At 43.1% G+C, this 16,944-nt stretch overlaps 2 protein-coding genes across 2 annotated transcripts; both read left to right on the plus strand.

Annotated features, from left to right (window-relative positions):
• The first annotated feature begins 489 nt into the window (after positions 1 to 489).
• On the plus strand, positions 490 to 16,353 carry nop16 (NOP16 nucleolar protein homolog (yeast)). The gene is made up of 5 exons (XM_080434722.1): positions 490 to 655; positions 2,484 to 2,595; positions 7,194 to 7,236; positions 9,566 to 9,672; positions 14,514 to 16,353. The coding sequence occupies exons 1-5, from the start codon at positions 549 to 551 to the stop codon at positions 14,640 to 14,642; spliced, it is 498 nt and encodes a 165-aa protein (XP_080290848.1). The 5' UTR covers positions 490 to 548; the 3' UTR covers positions 14,643 to 16,353.
• LOC308090031 (non-lysosomal glucosylceramidase-like) lies at positions 4,379 to 6,952 on the plus strand (the record flags this gene model as incomplete). The annotated part of the gene is made up of 1 exon (XM_080435057.1): positions 4,379 to 6,952. One exon carries the CDS (start codon positions 4,379 to 4,381, stop codon positions 6,950 to 6,952), a length of 2,574 nt encoding a protein of 857 aa, XP_080291183.1.
• Positions 16,354 to 16,944: the final 591 nt, after the last annotated feature.

Below are 16,944 nucleotides of genomic sequence, written 5' to 3' on the forward strand. Positions count from 1 at the left end.
ATTTTCATGAAAATGTTTTGTCTTTTGTGCCACATGGAAGTGATACATTTGTGTTAGAATGTTTCAAAAAACATATTCCAAATATTCCACATTGAATTGCGAGAAGTTTTGAAAACAGCAGATCTAGAAGCTCACAAGGCGTCACATCGTGATGCGTTGTGAGCTTGCAGATCTGCTCTTTTAGAAAAATCATGAACATTTTGTGTAAAACTTTGAATATATATATATTTTAAAGCGTATTTGTAACTCAAATATTTGCTCTGGGGGGTCCCTGGGAAAAAAATTTTTAGATGGGGGTCCGCAGCCAAATACATATCATTTTGGGGGTCCTTGACATGAAAAAGTTTGAGAACCACTGATACTATAGTTGCTTCTTTTGAGCGTGTTTTCCTAGACCTGGCTGCTTATTTCTCTCACAAAACATGGCAACACTCGAACACTGCCGGAAACGGAAATACGTTGGTTTCACTTCCTGGTTCATCATCTGGGTTCATCATCATCACACGTGAAGAAAACAGCTCTATTCTTATTATTAATAAGCATCCATCATGCCTAAAACCAGGAGAGCCATGGCGAGGAAGACGTTTGACTACAGTAAAGACAGGAAGAAAGCCAAGAGGAAGATGATGAAGAAACGAAATCCCACCATAGAGAAGTATGCGAATATTATTATTGTTGGTGCATTTACACCAGAACTAAGTATATTTACTCGAGTACTGTACTTAAGTACAATTTGAGGTATTTTCTTTTACTTTCCTGGAGTATTTCCAATTTCAGTACTTTTACTTCTACTCCACTACATTTCAGAGATAAATATTTTTTTTTTATTTGGGATTAAATGTGCGTTCCATACCTTCCATCTCCTACGTAGTTGCTGTTGGTAATGTGTTGATAAAAGCTGTCGAAGGCTCTGCTAACACAGTCCTACAGATTGCTAAAACAGCCTCATCTTTTACAGGTCTGTAACTCTTGACAGTTTACAAATGGAACCTCTGGGTGCATTTGGTTCCATTTGTACTCTCTCAGAGTTAACCCATTAGCAGATATACAATCCCATAGTGCCGCGCTATGAGCTTGTATATCTGCTATTTTTGAAAAATCATGAAAACGTGTGCAAATCTTTGAATATATATATATATATATATATATATATATATATATATACATACACACATTTTTTAAAGCAAACATTTGTAACTCAAATCTTTGCCTCTGGGGGGTCCCTGGAACAACATGTTTTGAGATGGGGTCCACGGCCAAATACATATAATGTTGTACATTGTTTTGGTACACTTGTAGAATCTGCATTGATATATTCAAAGATTTGAAAAAAGATATATATATTTTTTTTTAAATAGCAGATTTACAAGCTCATAGCGTGCCGCGCTATGAGCTTCTAGATCTGCTATTTTTGAATAGCCAAAGTATGTAAGATAATGGTTAAATCTAAAATGACAGATGCTTTCCCGGTCTTAATGGGTAAAATAAACAAAGCACCCCGGAGATTCTGTCAGGTATGTGACTCTGTGTCCTTTATGATATCGAGTTACATTTGATAACATCTGTGTTTGCAGAAAATTGATTTTATTTTTCTTTGAATAAATTAGTACTTTTTCCAGCATCAGTTGATGCTTCATATATCCATATGAGTAAAATCGCCGGGCTAATTTGTTTATTTTTGGTACACGGTTCTTATATGCCTCGATGCTATTGAGTAGGGATGTGTAAAAGTGACCACAATAGATTACTATAATTCTATTCATACCGATTATTCAAATATTCGACCACGCCCCTTTAAATATATTTCTTTTTTTTCATAAAAAGTAAATAAATATCAAAATCAAATGACCATCCTAGGTTACAATAACAGCTTTGCATTGGCATATAAACTGGTTTTCAGAAAAAAAAACAAAGAAAGTAGCATGTGCATCTTGAAAAATATGTTTTTCACACTTTTAGAGTATACCCACGGTCAATCCATTTTTGTGTATTTGTTATATCAAAAGTCCCTAAAATTCAATTTTGAATTACTTCCTGTAAACGCAAAATAAAGAATAAATAAATATTACACCCATTACTAGGTATTCTCTAAAATGTAGTTACTATGGGCAGGTTCTAAAAAATATTTATATTTTTTAATATTCGATTTTTATCCTACAAACTATTATTCGAATATTCGATTAGTCTGACCCATCCCTACTATTGAGACCGTATGGTATTTTCAATAATATGGAAAAAATAAAACTGCGGTGATGTCAGAATTGCGTTTTCTATGGAGAGGATTTCAAAATGTACAGACACCCTGTATACACTTACACTGTATGTTTGTTTGTTTACTGTTGAGTGAGAAAACAATGTTACACATTCAGCTAATCATCTGGGGACCCCCCAACATAATTTGGGAACCCCCCTGGGTCCCAACCCACAGGTTGAGAACCACCTGTTCTATCCAGATCTCTGTTAACACAGTCTTCTGTCCGCAGTGTGCAGATCAGAAATGCGTGGGACGACAGCAAGTCCATGGCCACCAACCTGTCTGAGATGGGCCTGTCCTACGACCCCAACCGAACTCTGCCCATTAAACAGACAACGAAGGTAAGAAATGGTCTACATAGAAACTGTTGCTATGTATGTACAGGTAAATCCATGAGTCATGGCTCTCTGTAGGTCCAGTGGTTCTCAAACATTTTCATGTCGACGACCCCCAAATCAACATGTTTGGCCTCGGTCCCCCATCTGAAAAGAAATGTGTGCCGAGGTCTCCCATAAGAGAAGATCTGTGTTTTTCAAAATTATTATTATTTTGTTCACTATTCTTTTTATGATTCTTCAAAATGTCGCGAAAATAGCAGATCTACATGCTTACAATGCATCACAATGTGACATCTTGTGAGTTCGGATATTGTAGATCATCGTCTACTTTTGATTGGCGGCTTTCAAAAATAGTATTAAAAGGGTAAACTGTTCTTCATATTATTGGGGACCCCTGGGGGTCCGTGGACCCGCCTTTGAGAAACATTGATGCAGGAGTCCGTGGTCGGTCCGTGCGTGTTTGCATTGAATGGGAGATTATCACGTTTTTTCAGACCTTTGAACGGGCGAGTAGGCGACATACTGACCTATCCGCGATATCAGACCATTCATTGGGCATAATCAGGAGCTACTGACCTACGCTGAGGCAGAGCCCCCACAACATGATTTACGATTCTGTGCCTATCGGTACATAACTTGAACGGCGCTGAGTAGGCTCAAGCGAACGTCGCAACGTTCGGATGGCAACTCACTCGCTTTAGCTCGCTCGGTGGTCCCTCACATGGCTCCAATTCGCTTGAGACTGCGTGCCTCCGTCATGGTCCGAAACGGAAATTGAACTTTTTAAGTAATCTCCGTCCGTAGGTCAGTAAGTCTTGATAAGACCCAATGAATGGTCTGATAAATCACGGGTAGGTCAGTATGTCGCCTACTTCGCCCATTAAAAAACGTGATAATCTCCCATTCAATGCATTGATGGCATCCGAATGGTGAGGTCAGGAGCTAATCTCACAAACCACTGCACCGATCTATGCCAAATTTCTATTGAACACTGCCAGTAAAAAGAAAAACAAAAATTTTGGGCAACATTTGGAGGGACATACAGTAGAACATACATAACTTATGTATGTACTGTATAGGTACATACAATACATGCATAACTTATGTATGTACTGTATGTAAGGTACAGGGACAAACGCTGATCTATATCGCTCGCCTCGTATTTTCATGTTTTTTTTATCGTCGGGTGGAAACCAAAATCTTTCCTTTTTTATTACTGTTTTTATAATGAAATAGTCAAAATAACAGATCTACAAGCTCACAATGCCTGGCCTTGCGAGGCATTTTTATTATTCTTATGTTTTTATGATAAAATAGTTAAAATAGATCTGCTATCTCCGTGACTTTTGTGTGACCCTCTTGTATGATGAAGTAGGCCATTCATTTACGGAAAGAAATGAAAAAAGTTTATCGACAACAACGATATGCAACTATAGCAACCATTATGTTGACAAACTCTGTCCAATCAGCGTGCAGCTTTGATGCACCAACTTGGGAGAGTTTGGGGATATAAAAACGTATTAATGGTAGTGACTTCATAACGATTCTGGTGGGCACACAGATCTATGTGTGACTCTTGGCACAGAGTTTCCATGTTCAAATACCAGTCCTCCTCATCTTAAAGACGACGTCTACATGATCCGTGCGCACCACATAGACCAGAACTCCTACAAGACGTAGTTATAGCTCTTTTACAACAGGCGGTGATGTCGTGCTGCATGCAGTGACAAGGAAACTGTAGGTTTGAAACATTACTTCAGCGAGTACCCCTGGGAGGAAGACAACTATGGATTGGGGTGAAAAGTCGACCGCAGACCTCATGAGTGAGTACGCGTCCGACGAACCAGGCTATCGCGTGCCAAAGGACGGTTGGAGAATCTGCCTGGCGCACGAGTTCAAAGAGAAGAGGCAACCTCTTGGAGCAAGACACATCTCTCTGTCCACCATCCTGGAGCACCTCTGCTTCGGAATCCGGTATCTGCTGTGGTGGTACAAGAAGACGCACGTGGAGAAGAAGGCTCCGTTCATCGATATGTTCGGCACGCTGCCTCTGCGCCAGATATACGGCGCTCCCCTCGGAGGCATCGGGGGAGGCACCATCACGAGAGGTTGGAGGGGTGAGTTCTGCAGGTGGCAGATGACCCCGGGAATGTACCACTACAAAACCGTCATAGCCAATCAGTTCACGGTGTGCGTACGCCAAGGCGGTCGGACGCTCTATCAGCAGGTGCTGTCGGTAGAGCGCCCCCCGACGTTGCAGGACTGGAACTGGGGCTACCGCGGCGAGTACGCGTTCTACCACGCCCTGTACCCCCGCGCCTGGACCGTGTACCACCTGCCCGAACAGAACGTCACCCTGACTTGCAGGCAGGTTTCCCCCGTCATCCCGCACGACTACCAGGACTCCAGCCTGCCCGTGGCAGTGTTTGTGTGGGACATAGAGAACAGGAACGACCACGCACTGGACGTATCTGTCATGTTCACGGTGGTCAACGGGTCGGGCCTAAAGGACGACAAGAGCGGAGGACACTGGAACGAGCCGTTCCGCCTGGCGAAGAAGGGGGAGGCCGTGTCGGGGGTCTTGCTGCACCACTGCACCACGGCGAACCCTTACACTCTGTGCGTGGCGGCCCGAGAACAGCCCGAGCGCGAGATAAGTCACCAGACGGCATTCCATCCGAAGGGAACCGGCGACGGCCTGTGGCAGGACCTCATCGCGGACGGACGGCTGGACTCGCCCGCGGGCTCCAGCCCCCCCACCCCTCGGGGACAGAGGGTGGCAGCAGCCGTGGCCGCCGGCTGCTCGGTGCCAGCTCGGGGCCACAACGCCCTGGAGTTCAGCCTGGCCTGGGACATGCCCAAGATCACCTTCGGTTCCCGGGAGCGCGTGCACGTCAGGAGATACGCCCGTTACTTTGGGACGCAGGGCGACGCGTCTCCCTCACTCAGCCACTACGCCCTGACACGCTACAGACAATGGGAGAGAAGCATCGAGGAGTGGCAGGGGCCGATACTGCAAGACTGCTCCCTGCCCTCCTGGTACAAGTCGGCCCTGTTTAACGAGCTGTACTTTTTGGTGGACGGAGGGACGGTGTGGACGGAGCTGCCGGAGGACGTGGACGTGAGTGGCGGGGTACGAAGCGAGGACGGGGGGCTGCCCGCCCAGCCGGCGGTCATCAAGGAGTATGGCCGCTTCGCCTACCTCGAGGGCCAGGAGTACAGGATGTACAACACGTACGACGTGCACTTCTACGCGTCCTTTGCACTCGTCATGCTGTGGCCCAAGCTGGCCCTGAGCCTGCAGTACGACATCGCCGGCAGCGTGCTCCGCCACGACCCCGCCGAGAGGCTCCACCTGATGAGCGGCCGCTACGCCGCCGTCAAGGCCAAGAACACGGTCCCTCACGACGTGGGCGACCCGGACGACGAGCCGTGGCAGCGGGTCAACGCGTACCTCATACACGATACCGCTGACTGGAAAGACCTGAATCTGAAGTTTGTCCTGCAGGTGTACCGGGACTTCCATCTGACCCGGGACGGCCAGTACCTCAAAGACATGTGGCCCGTCTGTCTGGCCGTGATGGAGTCCGAGATGAGGTTTGACCTGGACGGCGACGGGCTGATTGAGAACTCGGGCTACGCCGACCAGACGTACGACTGCTGGAGCGTCACGGGACCCAGCGCGTACTGCGGCGGGCTGTGGCTGGCGTCGGTGTGCGTGATGTGCAAGATGGCCAAGCTGACGGAGAGCGACGCGGCCTACCTCCGCTTCAGAGACGTCCTGGACAGAGGTGGCGCCGCGTTCGACAAGCTGCTGTGGAACGGCAAGTACTACAACTACGACAGCAGCGGGAGGGAGCTGTCCACCAGCGTCATGTCGGACCAGTGCGCCGGACACTGGTTCCTGAGGGCCTCCGGACTGGGACACGGAGAGTTCCAGGCTTTTCCCCGGGAGAAGATCCGCAGTGCGCTTAAGTCCATCTTCGACTTGAATGTGATGAGTTTCGCTGGAGGCCAGATGGGCGCTGTCAACGGCATGCGTCCCGAAGGAGTGCCCGACCACTCCAGCCTACAGTCGGACGAGGTCTGGATCGGGGTGGTGTACGGACTGGCGGCCACCATGGTCCATGAGGGCATGCTGGAGGAAGGTCTTCGCACGGCAGAGGGATGCTATCGGACCGTGTGGGAGAGACTGGGCATGGCCTTCCAGACGCCTGAGGCGTACTGCGAGAAGGGCGTCTATCGCTCCCTGGCATACATGAGGCCTCTGAGCATCTGGGCGATCCAGCACGCCCTGGATCAAAACAAACATGAGCAGACCGGGAGTGCTGACAGGGAACAGGAAGCACACACATCCTGAAAATAGCAGATCTACAAGCGATCGCAACGCGATGGATTGTGAGCTAGTAGATTTGCTATTTTCGGTCAAGAGATTTGGTGTAGAGGTAAATACTAGCGGACCAACTAAGTACCGTTTCACACAAATCATTTTCCACCCTTGTTCATTCCTGCTTTCGCTACCGTTATTTGAGGAAATATGAAAAGAGAATTGAGGAGGGAAAAACGAATGTAAAATATTTTTCTTTTTTTCATTTGTGCAGATTGGAGCCCCTGTCACCGTGAGGAAGCCGTACCTTATCAACCGTAAGGCACACCAAATATTCCATTATAACACATTATTTACATTTCCCACACCCGTTAGGTGAGGCTGTGAATCCATCATGAATTGAATTCAAACCAAACTTATTGTAGTTTAGCTTTTATCATTATCGTTTTATTACATTTTTTCATTCTGACTTTTTGTTTTAAATTTCAGCTTTTTTTTTGTTTTGTTTTAGTGTTGGCTTAAGTTTTTGTAATTCTAATAACTAAACTCCTCACAAAAACTTTGGATTATTTCTCCCCTTCAATAATACCTATTGGTATTGTCATTTGTATTGTTGATTAGGCACCTTTACAACGAGGTGTAACTTGTAAGGATCAAGTTATGCCTCGTTATCAACGATAAAGATGATATAAGTTAAAACACACCAATTGGTATTATTGAAGGGGAGAAGTAATTGATCAAAATTAAGTTTCCGAACTTTTTGTGAGGAGTTAAGATTTTCTGGTTGCTACATGGACTGAAAATCTTGTCTAAAGTGATCTCCATAATTGGCATCTTCCTGTCTGAAGTCCAATTCTTTAAGACAGGGGTCTTTAACTGGGGGTCCGGGACCCCTAGGGGGTCCTCAGAGTTACTACAGGGGGTCTGCCAAATTTTTGTGTGATGGGATATATTTGTTTTACATTAACCACCTAGCATCCCTATTCTAACAAGAACTTCGGCCAAAAATAGCAGATCTACAAGCTCACAAGGTCTGGTGCAGCGAAGGCGTTGTGAGCTTGTAGATCGGCTATTTTCGGCAAAGAGAGGGGAATCTCATAGTGCGGCACCGAGTGCCGCGCTATGAGCTTGTAGATCTGCAATTTTTGAAAAATCTTGGAAAATGTGTGCAAATCTTTGAATATATATATTTTTTTTTAAAGCAGGGGTTGACACTAAGGTCTCAGAGGCACTTGCCCGTCTGGCAAGTACAGGTCATCATTTTCTACTTGCCCACAGGTCTTGCCCACTTTCCCGAAAAGTAAATCGTCCTTTATAAAATGATAGGTTAAATTTGAATTACCATTCAATTAAACACTTATTTTTGGGCGGTGTAGCCGCCCCTATAAGTAGGGTTGGGACACCTCATTAGCTGTATTGTGATTGGCTCATTAGTACACCCCTAGCTGTACTGTGATTGGCTGACTCTATTGGCTGACTCTATTCAGCACTGTGATAGGCTAGTGAGACACATGATGACATTAATAACCTATAAATAGGATTATGCACTTAAAAAAATCCATTTTTTTTTTTAAGTGAGCTTCCATCACTATGATGACCACTGTGATGACCACACCGCCCACTTCACACTGGGTGTGATTTTTTATTTTACTTTCTACTTGCGAATTATGGGGCTGCACGATACAAAATGTCATACCTCAATATGTATGCCAAATATCTAAATAGCTATGAATATGACTATGGATTGAAGGTAGGGTAAGTGATATGTTTTGGTAAAAACAAAAAAGGTTTTGTTATGGGTTAAAGCTCTATATTCTGATAGTACTCATTGCTATAGTGTTTGTTCTGTAACAGGGGTCTCTCTGTCTCTCCAGCTCTTTGATAGACAGAAAATAAATTTCCAGTTAGGTGACACCATTTCAGCCAATCAGGAGAGAGTACCCATTCATCAGCTTCATTTTTATAATGTTCCAGTTCCAATTTTAAATGCTCATTTCTTTGTCATCACTTCCAATTTCACTTGTTTAATCTGTATCCTGTCTGAGTTCTCTGTCCTGATTCGATAAAATTGGTATCCTGACTCGAAAAGGCATTTTCTGTTTAATAAAAAGAGCTGGAGAGACAACATGTGCACCTGCCCGTGGGGCAACCAGATAGCAAACTTCACCTGCCCTACCATTTTATTTACCTGCCCCGGGCAGGTGTTAGTGTCAATCCCTGTAAAGTGAACATTTTTAACTTAAATCTTTGCTTCTGAATCCTAACAGTTTTTTTGGGGGAAATATGCTATAATATCAGTGGTTCTCAATGATATATGTATTTGTTCATGAACCCCCTCCATCCCAAAATATGTTGTTCCAGGGACCCCCAGAAGCAAATATTTGAGTTAAAAACGTATACATACTGTACATGTATATATTCAAAGATTTGCACACATTTTCACGATTTGTTTAAAAAAATTGCAGATCTACAAGCTCATAGCGCGGCACTCGGTGCTGCGCTATGAGCTTGTAGATCTGAGCTTGAGCTTGTAGATCTGCTATTTTTGAATAGCCAAAGACATCTTAAAATGACACACAGATGCGTTCCCGGTCTTAATGGTTTAAGTGAGCGGTGGTTTGAGGTGTGCCGTTTCTCTGTGTGCAGAGTTGGAGGAGGAGGCCAGCCGTCCTGGTAAAGACACCCGGTCCCTGTCGTCTGACCTCATAGAGTATGTCCAGCACATGGTCCGAGAACACAACGACAACTACAAGGTATAACCACTCCCGAGGGCTTTGAAAACTCTTATCAGCTCCAGACCCAAAAGTAGGGCTGTCACCATTACAAATTTAAGTTGACGATTAATTGTCACTCAACTAATTGCGATTAACGAGTTTATTGTGTGTTTGGCGTTTAACATTGGAACATATGAAGTTTGTTTTTGGCTAATGGGAGATTCGATTTGAGGTGATGTTTAGATTGTTTAGACTGTGAAATCCCCGCTGCAGCCTGTAGATGGCAGTATCATCCAGGCTGTTCAACAGGCCAGTTGTCTGCATGAGCAGGTTGTGTTTTTGAGGAAATGTAAGAGCAAGGAAGCTTTTGAAAGGAAGAGACGTGCTGGACGCCAGGGATGCGCCATGACACTCATGGGTGGCAAACCTCGCACCGGAAGTTCAATGAAATACATTGCAGTGAATGGAGCCGGCTGGACCAGCTCATGAACAGACATTATTTCTGACGATTGCAACCTTTGTCATGTAATCGGTTCAGGAATATAAAAGGAGAAATCATCTAATCACTTGCTTTTCGATGTGCTCAGTACATCATTTTATTGAGGCATCTAAACAGTGGCAGGTATCGTTTCTGTCTCGGAGGTATCGCGAGATTTGGTTGCCAGACAGGAAATGGAGGACAGTCTTGCGGTACTTTGGCCGCTCAGAAACATACTTTGTGCTCTTTAGATACCTCTACAAAATGATACAGTTTACACATAGAAAAGCAACACAGCAGAAAACAATGTGACATGTCGTATTTTATTTTCCTGAGCCGAGTATTTTATAAAGGTCTCAATCGTTCAGAAATAGTGTTTTATAAGCTGTCCAGCCGGCTCTAATAGACTGTTATTTCACTGAACTTCCGGTGTGAGTCTGCCACCCAGTGTGACTAATCTGCCGGCTGGAATTGCATGATGGAGAAAATCACGTTGGCGTCCCTTCCTTAAAAAGATTTTCCTTGTGCAAGAGCAGGATGTGTTTTTGAGGAATGGGTTTTCATATCTTTACCCTGCCACTAAAACAGGTTGTGTTCACGTTAAACCAGCTTTTAACGTTCTTCACCTGAATCCATGCATATGATGATGATGATGAGGATATAATAATAATAATAGTAGCTCAGATTCCTTTCTACGTAGATAACTAACCTATTCAATCCCGACATCCCCATATATGGAGATAACTGACATACCCAGGTCTGACATCATAGACCCCCTCCTGGAACTCTGTATATGGAGCTAACCGAAACATCCAAGCCTGACATCATAGACTACTTTGGGCATGACTTGATTTTATTTATTGAATATTTTTTTAGGGGAAAAAAAAAGTTAAACGGCACAGTTACATTTAAAATACTTTGTCTAAAAGGTCTGTTCAAAAAAGTCCTTGCGGTCTTGTTTCCATTGAGGTCCTTGGTATTCAATTCATAGACCTATATAGTGGCACCAACAGTTCAAATATCAACACAAAATACAGAAAAAATAACACTGTACAAACAAAAATAAATCGGAAAAAATAATGAACCTAAAGTCGCTTTAAATAAAATGAAAGTAAGGAACCAACTGAGTCCTAGACTAAAATCAATAACAGGTTAAGCATCGTTTGGAGATGCATCTTAACACATTGGGTGCCAGAGGTTTATTAAAATATTATACGTTGAGTGCCTGCATTTCTTCCATCCACTTGCATTACATTACATTACATTACAGTCATTTAGCAGACGCTTTTATCCAAAGCGACTTACAATAAGTGTATTCAACATAGGTAGGGAACGAAAACTACTAATCACCAGAAGTCTTTAGTGCATTTTCTGCAAAAACAAGCAACCAAGAGTATACCTAGCGCTAAGGTAAAAGTGCAATATATCAGCTACCTATTTCCTTAACCCATTTAGACCTGCTGTCACCTATACGTTGTTATACCTTTGAATCCGGGAGCCACCTCTGTGTCTCATTAGTTGTTGCTATACATATAGCAACATAATTTTGTATTCATTTTTTTAGTAAGAATTTGGACGTTTTCAGAAAACTTAGGTTAGGTTTTAGAAGACATTTTTCGAATCGGCCTCAGGTCTCAATGGGTTAAACAGATGAGACAAAATAGCTAAATCAAATGAGCATGAGCTAGAACAAATAAGTGTATCGACTAAACAAGATCCAATAAACAATCCAATAATCCAATAAACAATACAGCAATAGAAAACAAGCGTTCGTACAACTAAAACAAGCGTTCGTACAACTTGCGATATACGTTTCGTGCTGTAGAAGCCCCGACGCGGAAGTGCATGTAAACAAAGCGTGCGTGCGAGACGGCGGAGGGTCCCGACTAACGCCTGGAACAATAATATTTCCAACGCGATCCTCCATTGCAGCGTGATCGCCGATCGAAAACGGCTCGTTTCCACCACGTTAAAAAGAAATGGAGATATTAAGCTTTTAGTCAAGGAGATAACATTGAAAACGCCGACCGGAAGGATTTTTGACATGGAGCCACATCCAGCCTCTTCTTCTCAGAAACTCCTTGGGTGATGTCAAAGTTTCGTTTTAGCGCCCCACGTGGGCCACTCGTATAAAAATAGAATTGGGTCAAAAACGGTCCGGACCGTTTTCGGCACTTCTCGTTTGGATCCTCAAAAACGGTCCGGACCGTTTATGGCACTCGATGTGTTAACTCGACCTCTTCTGGGAAAAGCTATCCTGAAGACGTTTTTTAAGGAAGGGAGGGAAGGGGCCGTCTTTATCCCATTCAATCCGGGAACGCATCTGTGTCATTTTTATGATTTCTTTGGCTATTCAAAAATAGCAGATCTACAAGTTCATTCGCTATGTATGAGCTTGTAGATCTGCTGTTTAAAAAAAAAAACGTGAACATTTGTGCAAATCTTTGAATATATATATACTTTTTAAACTCAAATCTTTGATTCTGGGGGTCCCTGGAACACAATATTTTTAGATGGGCGGGGTCCGTGGACAAATACATATCATTTTGGGTGGTCCTTAACATGAAAAAAGTTTGAGAACCACTGATATTATAGTTATTTTCATTTTCATTATTATTATTATTATTATTATTATTATTATTATTATATATTAAGTAAAAGAAAAAGAGTGCTAGTATTTAGTAGACATCCCCCAGAAGCAAAGATTTGAGTTACAATGTTCACTTTGAAAAATATATATTCACAAATTTTCAGGATTTTTTTTCAAAAATAGCAGATATACAAGCTCATAGCGAGAGTGCCGCGCTATGAGCTTGTAGATCTGCTATTTTTGAAATATATAATATGGTTAATAACGATTTTGAGGCAATGCATTTGGGGAATGTCATTATAGATGCGATGTGACACGTTTGTGAGCTTCAGTAAGATCTGTTATTTTCGCTACCTGTATAGAGCATTGGGGGACCGGACACCCAGGGGTCCTTGAGGGGGTTCCCAGCAAAATGAGTTAATATAGCATTAAAAAAATCAGTTCAACCACTATAAACCTATATCGACTGTTTGAAAATACAGCGTTACTACAGCTTGTAGGTCTGCTATTTTCAACAAATGTGTGGAATATTTTTGTAACATTTTAACAACACACATATTGTATGGGGGTCCCTGGCATAAAACATTTTCAGATGGGGGTCCGTGGGCCAAATACATATTAATGCGAGGGTCCTTGACATGACAAGGTTTGAGAACCATGTTCAATTGACTCTGAAACATTGGACCTGATCAGATTATTAGTTTCAGTTCATCAGTTAGAATTTCTCCGCATTGATTTGTCGATGTATAAAATATATATTTAAGAAAATAATTAAAAATTAATCGATAGAATAGTTAGAAAAGTTACATCTGAGAAGTGAATCAATAATTGCAGTCCTCTACAACACTTATTTTAACAACACATTTTCACTTACAACACCATATTTTTATTTTTTTGCAGTGTACCATAGTGCACTGGTTCCCAAACTGGGGGTCCCCAGATGATTAGCTAAATATGCAACATTGTAACAGTAAAGAAAGTGTATACAGGGTATCTGCACATTTCTAAAGTTACAATTTAATGACTTCTAAGACCTTTTTAATACCAAATTGTCAAATATTACGCAAGAAAGAGGCACACATTGTGAAAATAGCCGATCTACAAGCTCACAACTGCGAGGTGTTGTGAGCTTGTAGATCTGCCATGTTCACAATATTTATCTGTGGAACCGAGTCAAACTAAATGTAATGGCTACAATTCCAAGTGCTTGTCAGGGTGGGGGGTCCCCAGTTCAAATATGATTATTTTGGGGGGTCTCCAGTTCGATAAGATTATTTGGGGGGTCTCCAGTTCAAATATGATTATTTTGGGGGGTCTCCAGTTATATAAGATTATTTGGGGGTCTCCAGTTCAAATATGATTATTTTGGGGGGTCGCGGCCTGAAAAGTTTGGGAACCCAACCCTTGCCATAGTGGTGTTATTTGTGTCATATAGTAGTTGTGTAATGAGACGCGTCCTGTTTGTCAGTGTTCATTTCATCGACTAAAACTATGACAAAAAATGTTCGTCGACTTCCTTTTTCCAGTGACAAAAACTAAATAATAACTAAGCTATGATGAAACTAAGACTAAATATATTGACACTTTCGTCAACAAATAAAAACTGCTCTAAAATGTTAGGGAGGGACTAGAAGAGAAGACATCCTGTGGAACTAAAAGACAAGTAATTTTATGTTTGGTTGCGCTCGGGTGTTGCTCTGCGATGCGTCGACTAAAACTAGACTAACAGTAAAACGTTTCAGAGGACTAAAATATGACTAAAACTAAATGAAACTTTATTTGAAATTAACCCTGCTGTCTGTGTTCTTACAGGCCATGGCCAGAGACGAGAAGAATTACTACCAGGACACGCCCAAGCAGATCAAGAAGAAGATCGACAAGTACATGCGCTTCCACGCAGAACATTATGCTGCCTTCATGCTGTCTCTGGCTGCTAAATAAAAGACGGATAAGAACCAATGGCCTTTCAACATGGTAGCCTGGAAATCCAGACTGATTCACTACGTTCTTTTTTTTGGTTCTCACTTTGCTACTCAGTCTGGTCAGGATCCTATAGGCTCTATGCACAGCAGCCATTTTGTTGAGAAATTGGGCCTCTTCTTACTCCCTTCACAGGTGTTACCAATGATACTAATGATGGCTCTGTTCCATTCTTGTCAAACAGAGTCAGGATGTTGGCTCACTGGAAGCACTCTGCTACACCAGTGGGTCTCAAAGTGTGGTCCAGGGACCCTCATGGTTCCTTGAGGGGGTTTCAAATGGCACCTTAAAAGGGTTTGTAACGTTCCATTTGGTTCCATTTGTACACTCTCAGAGTTATGGGGGTCCTTGAAATTTAAAGGTTTGAGAACCACTGTGCTACATGAAATGGAACAAAGCCTTCATTAGTATCATTGGTAAAACCTGTGAAGGAAGTAAGGAAGAGGCCCAATTTCTTTCCAATGTGGCTGCTGTGTATAGAGCCTATTTGACTCGTTTTTACAAACGTCACTAATTACGTAGGCAAGTCAGGAAGTGACTTCCGAGTTTTACATTGGAAAACACTGGTCCCCATCACAGACCAATCAGAAGCCGCGGGACGTTTTTTGCACGCCCCACCCCTTTTAAGTAGGAGGTTTACCAGACTCGGAAGCGAAGCGAGAGAAAAAACAACGCCTAACGTAGAAATCAGTCAGGATTCCAGGCTAGAAACATGCCCCCCCCCCAGCGGAGACTAAACACACATCTGCTCTCATCGTGTCAGCACAGAGCCAACTTCTCTCCCCCACACACACCGTTTATCTTCAGGATCGAACGCAATTAAGGCCACGTTTACACGGCAACGATAAGAACAGAAAAGATCAAAGTGAAGTTCCGTTATCACTTTTTATTTTGAGTTCACACGGACGCTCAACAGTGATTGAAAACGATGCAGTGTGCATGCCAGGTGGCGGTGTGACGCACTGCCAGATAGACATGTCACACATGCATGGAACAACTTCTGTTCTAGTTCTTATCGCAGCTGTTTGCTTGGTTGCCATGTCTGCTTATTATAAGCGACTTTGGGCTTGTTTCTAAAGTGTAGTTGCTTATTTGGGCTTGTTTCCTAATGTTGTTTAAACTAGTGGTTCTTTTTATTTTCTCAAGATTATTCTTGTTTTGGTTGTGAGCTTGTAGATCGGCTGTTTTCAAAAAGCCGTAGCCTAGTCATTTCTTTTTTGCTTGTTTTCATAGAACTGAATTTCTGGAGACACGAGGTGGAGTGTTGTCAAAGATTTCCACTCTGGAAGGGGGTTTCACATTATTGCGTTTTTAACCCCCGATAACACTGTTGCCGTCTAAACGGATCTGATATTTTATTTTGCTGTTTTCTCTAGATACCGTTGTCGTCTAAACAGGGCCTAAATCGCTTAAACCCTGTATGCTTTAGCTTAAAAAACACGATCCTCTGTTTTTCTTTACCCTCGTCACCAGAGTCTTCGATGTTTTTCAGGCCAAGGACCTCTTAGCTGAGAGAGAGAGAGATGAAGCAGGGACACTGTTGTGTAAATTCACGTTTTGTTTGTCTACACATAATCTTTTCTATTAATGTTGTATTCATGTTCATGTGTATTTTCAGACATTTAACCACTTGTACCCGCAATACATATTAAACTTGACCTTTGGCTCGGTACTTGGTCTGTTCTTTTTTCCCTCCCTCTGCACCAATTTTTTTTTTTTTTTAATTATCCCACGATTTTGTAACCCTATTTTTTACACCCAGTGCCAATTGTCTATGTAATCCTGGGCACTACCTTCCCTCTGCCAACCTAGGGAGGCCAGGGCCGAGCTCATGCCTCCTTCAATGCATGAGAGCCAACTGACCTTCTTATCACCTGACAGGGGAGAGTTTCCCTGGTTGGACGTAGCGCGTGGAAGGAACACGTTATTCCAACCAGTTCCCTTCCCCTCCATCAGGCGCCCCGGCTGGCCAGGGGGAGGCAGTATAGTGACCAGGATTACTGCATGTTTTTGTGAGGGTACCTACCCTAGGAGACACGGGGAGAACATGCAAACTCCACACAGAAAGGCCCTTTTGCCAACCCCACCTAGGGTATGGGCACTGATGACGCGGAGGAGAGAACACACCCCCAGCGCCCACAGCGTCCCCTGCGGGAATATCATGTGTACTTTCTACTTTTGGTACTTTAAGTACATTTTGATACCAATACTTTTGTACAGTACTTTCACTTTTGACTTTTACTCGTGCTACATTGCGGTATTG

The sequence above is a fragment of the Gymnoscopelus braueri genome (genome assembly GCF_963280865.1).
Source record: "Gymnoscopelus braueri genome assembly, chromosome: 8".
Taxonomy (NCBI): domain Eukaryota; kingdom Metazoa; phylum Chordata; class Actinopteri; order Myctophiformes; family Myctophidae; genus Gymnoscopelus; species Gymnoscopelus braueri.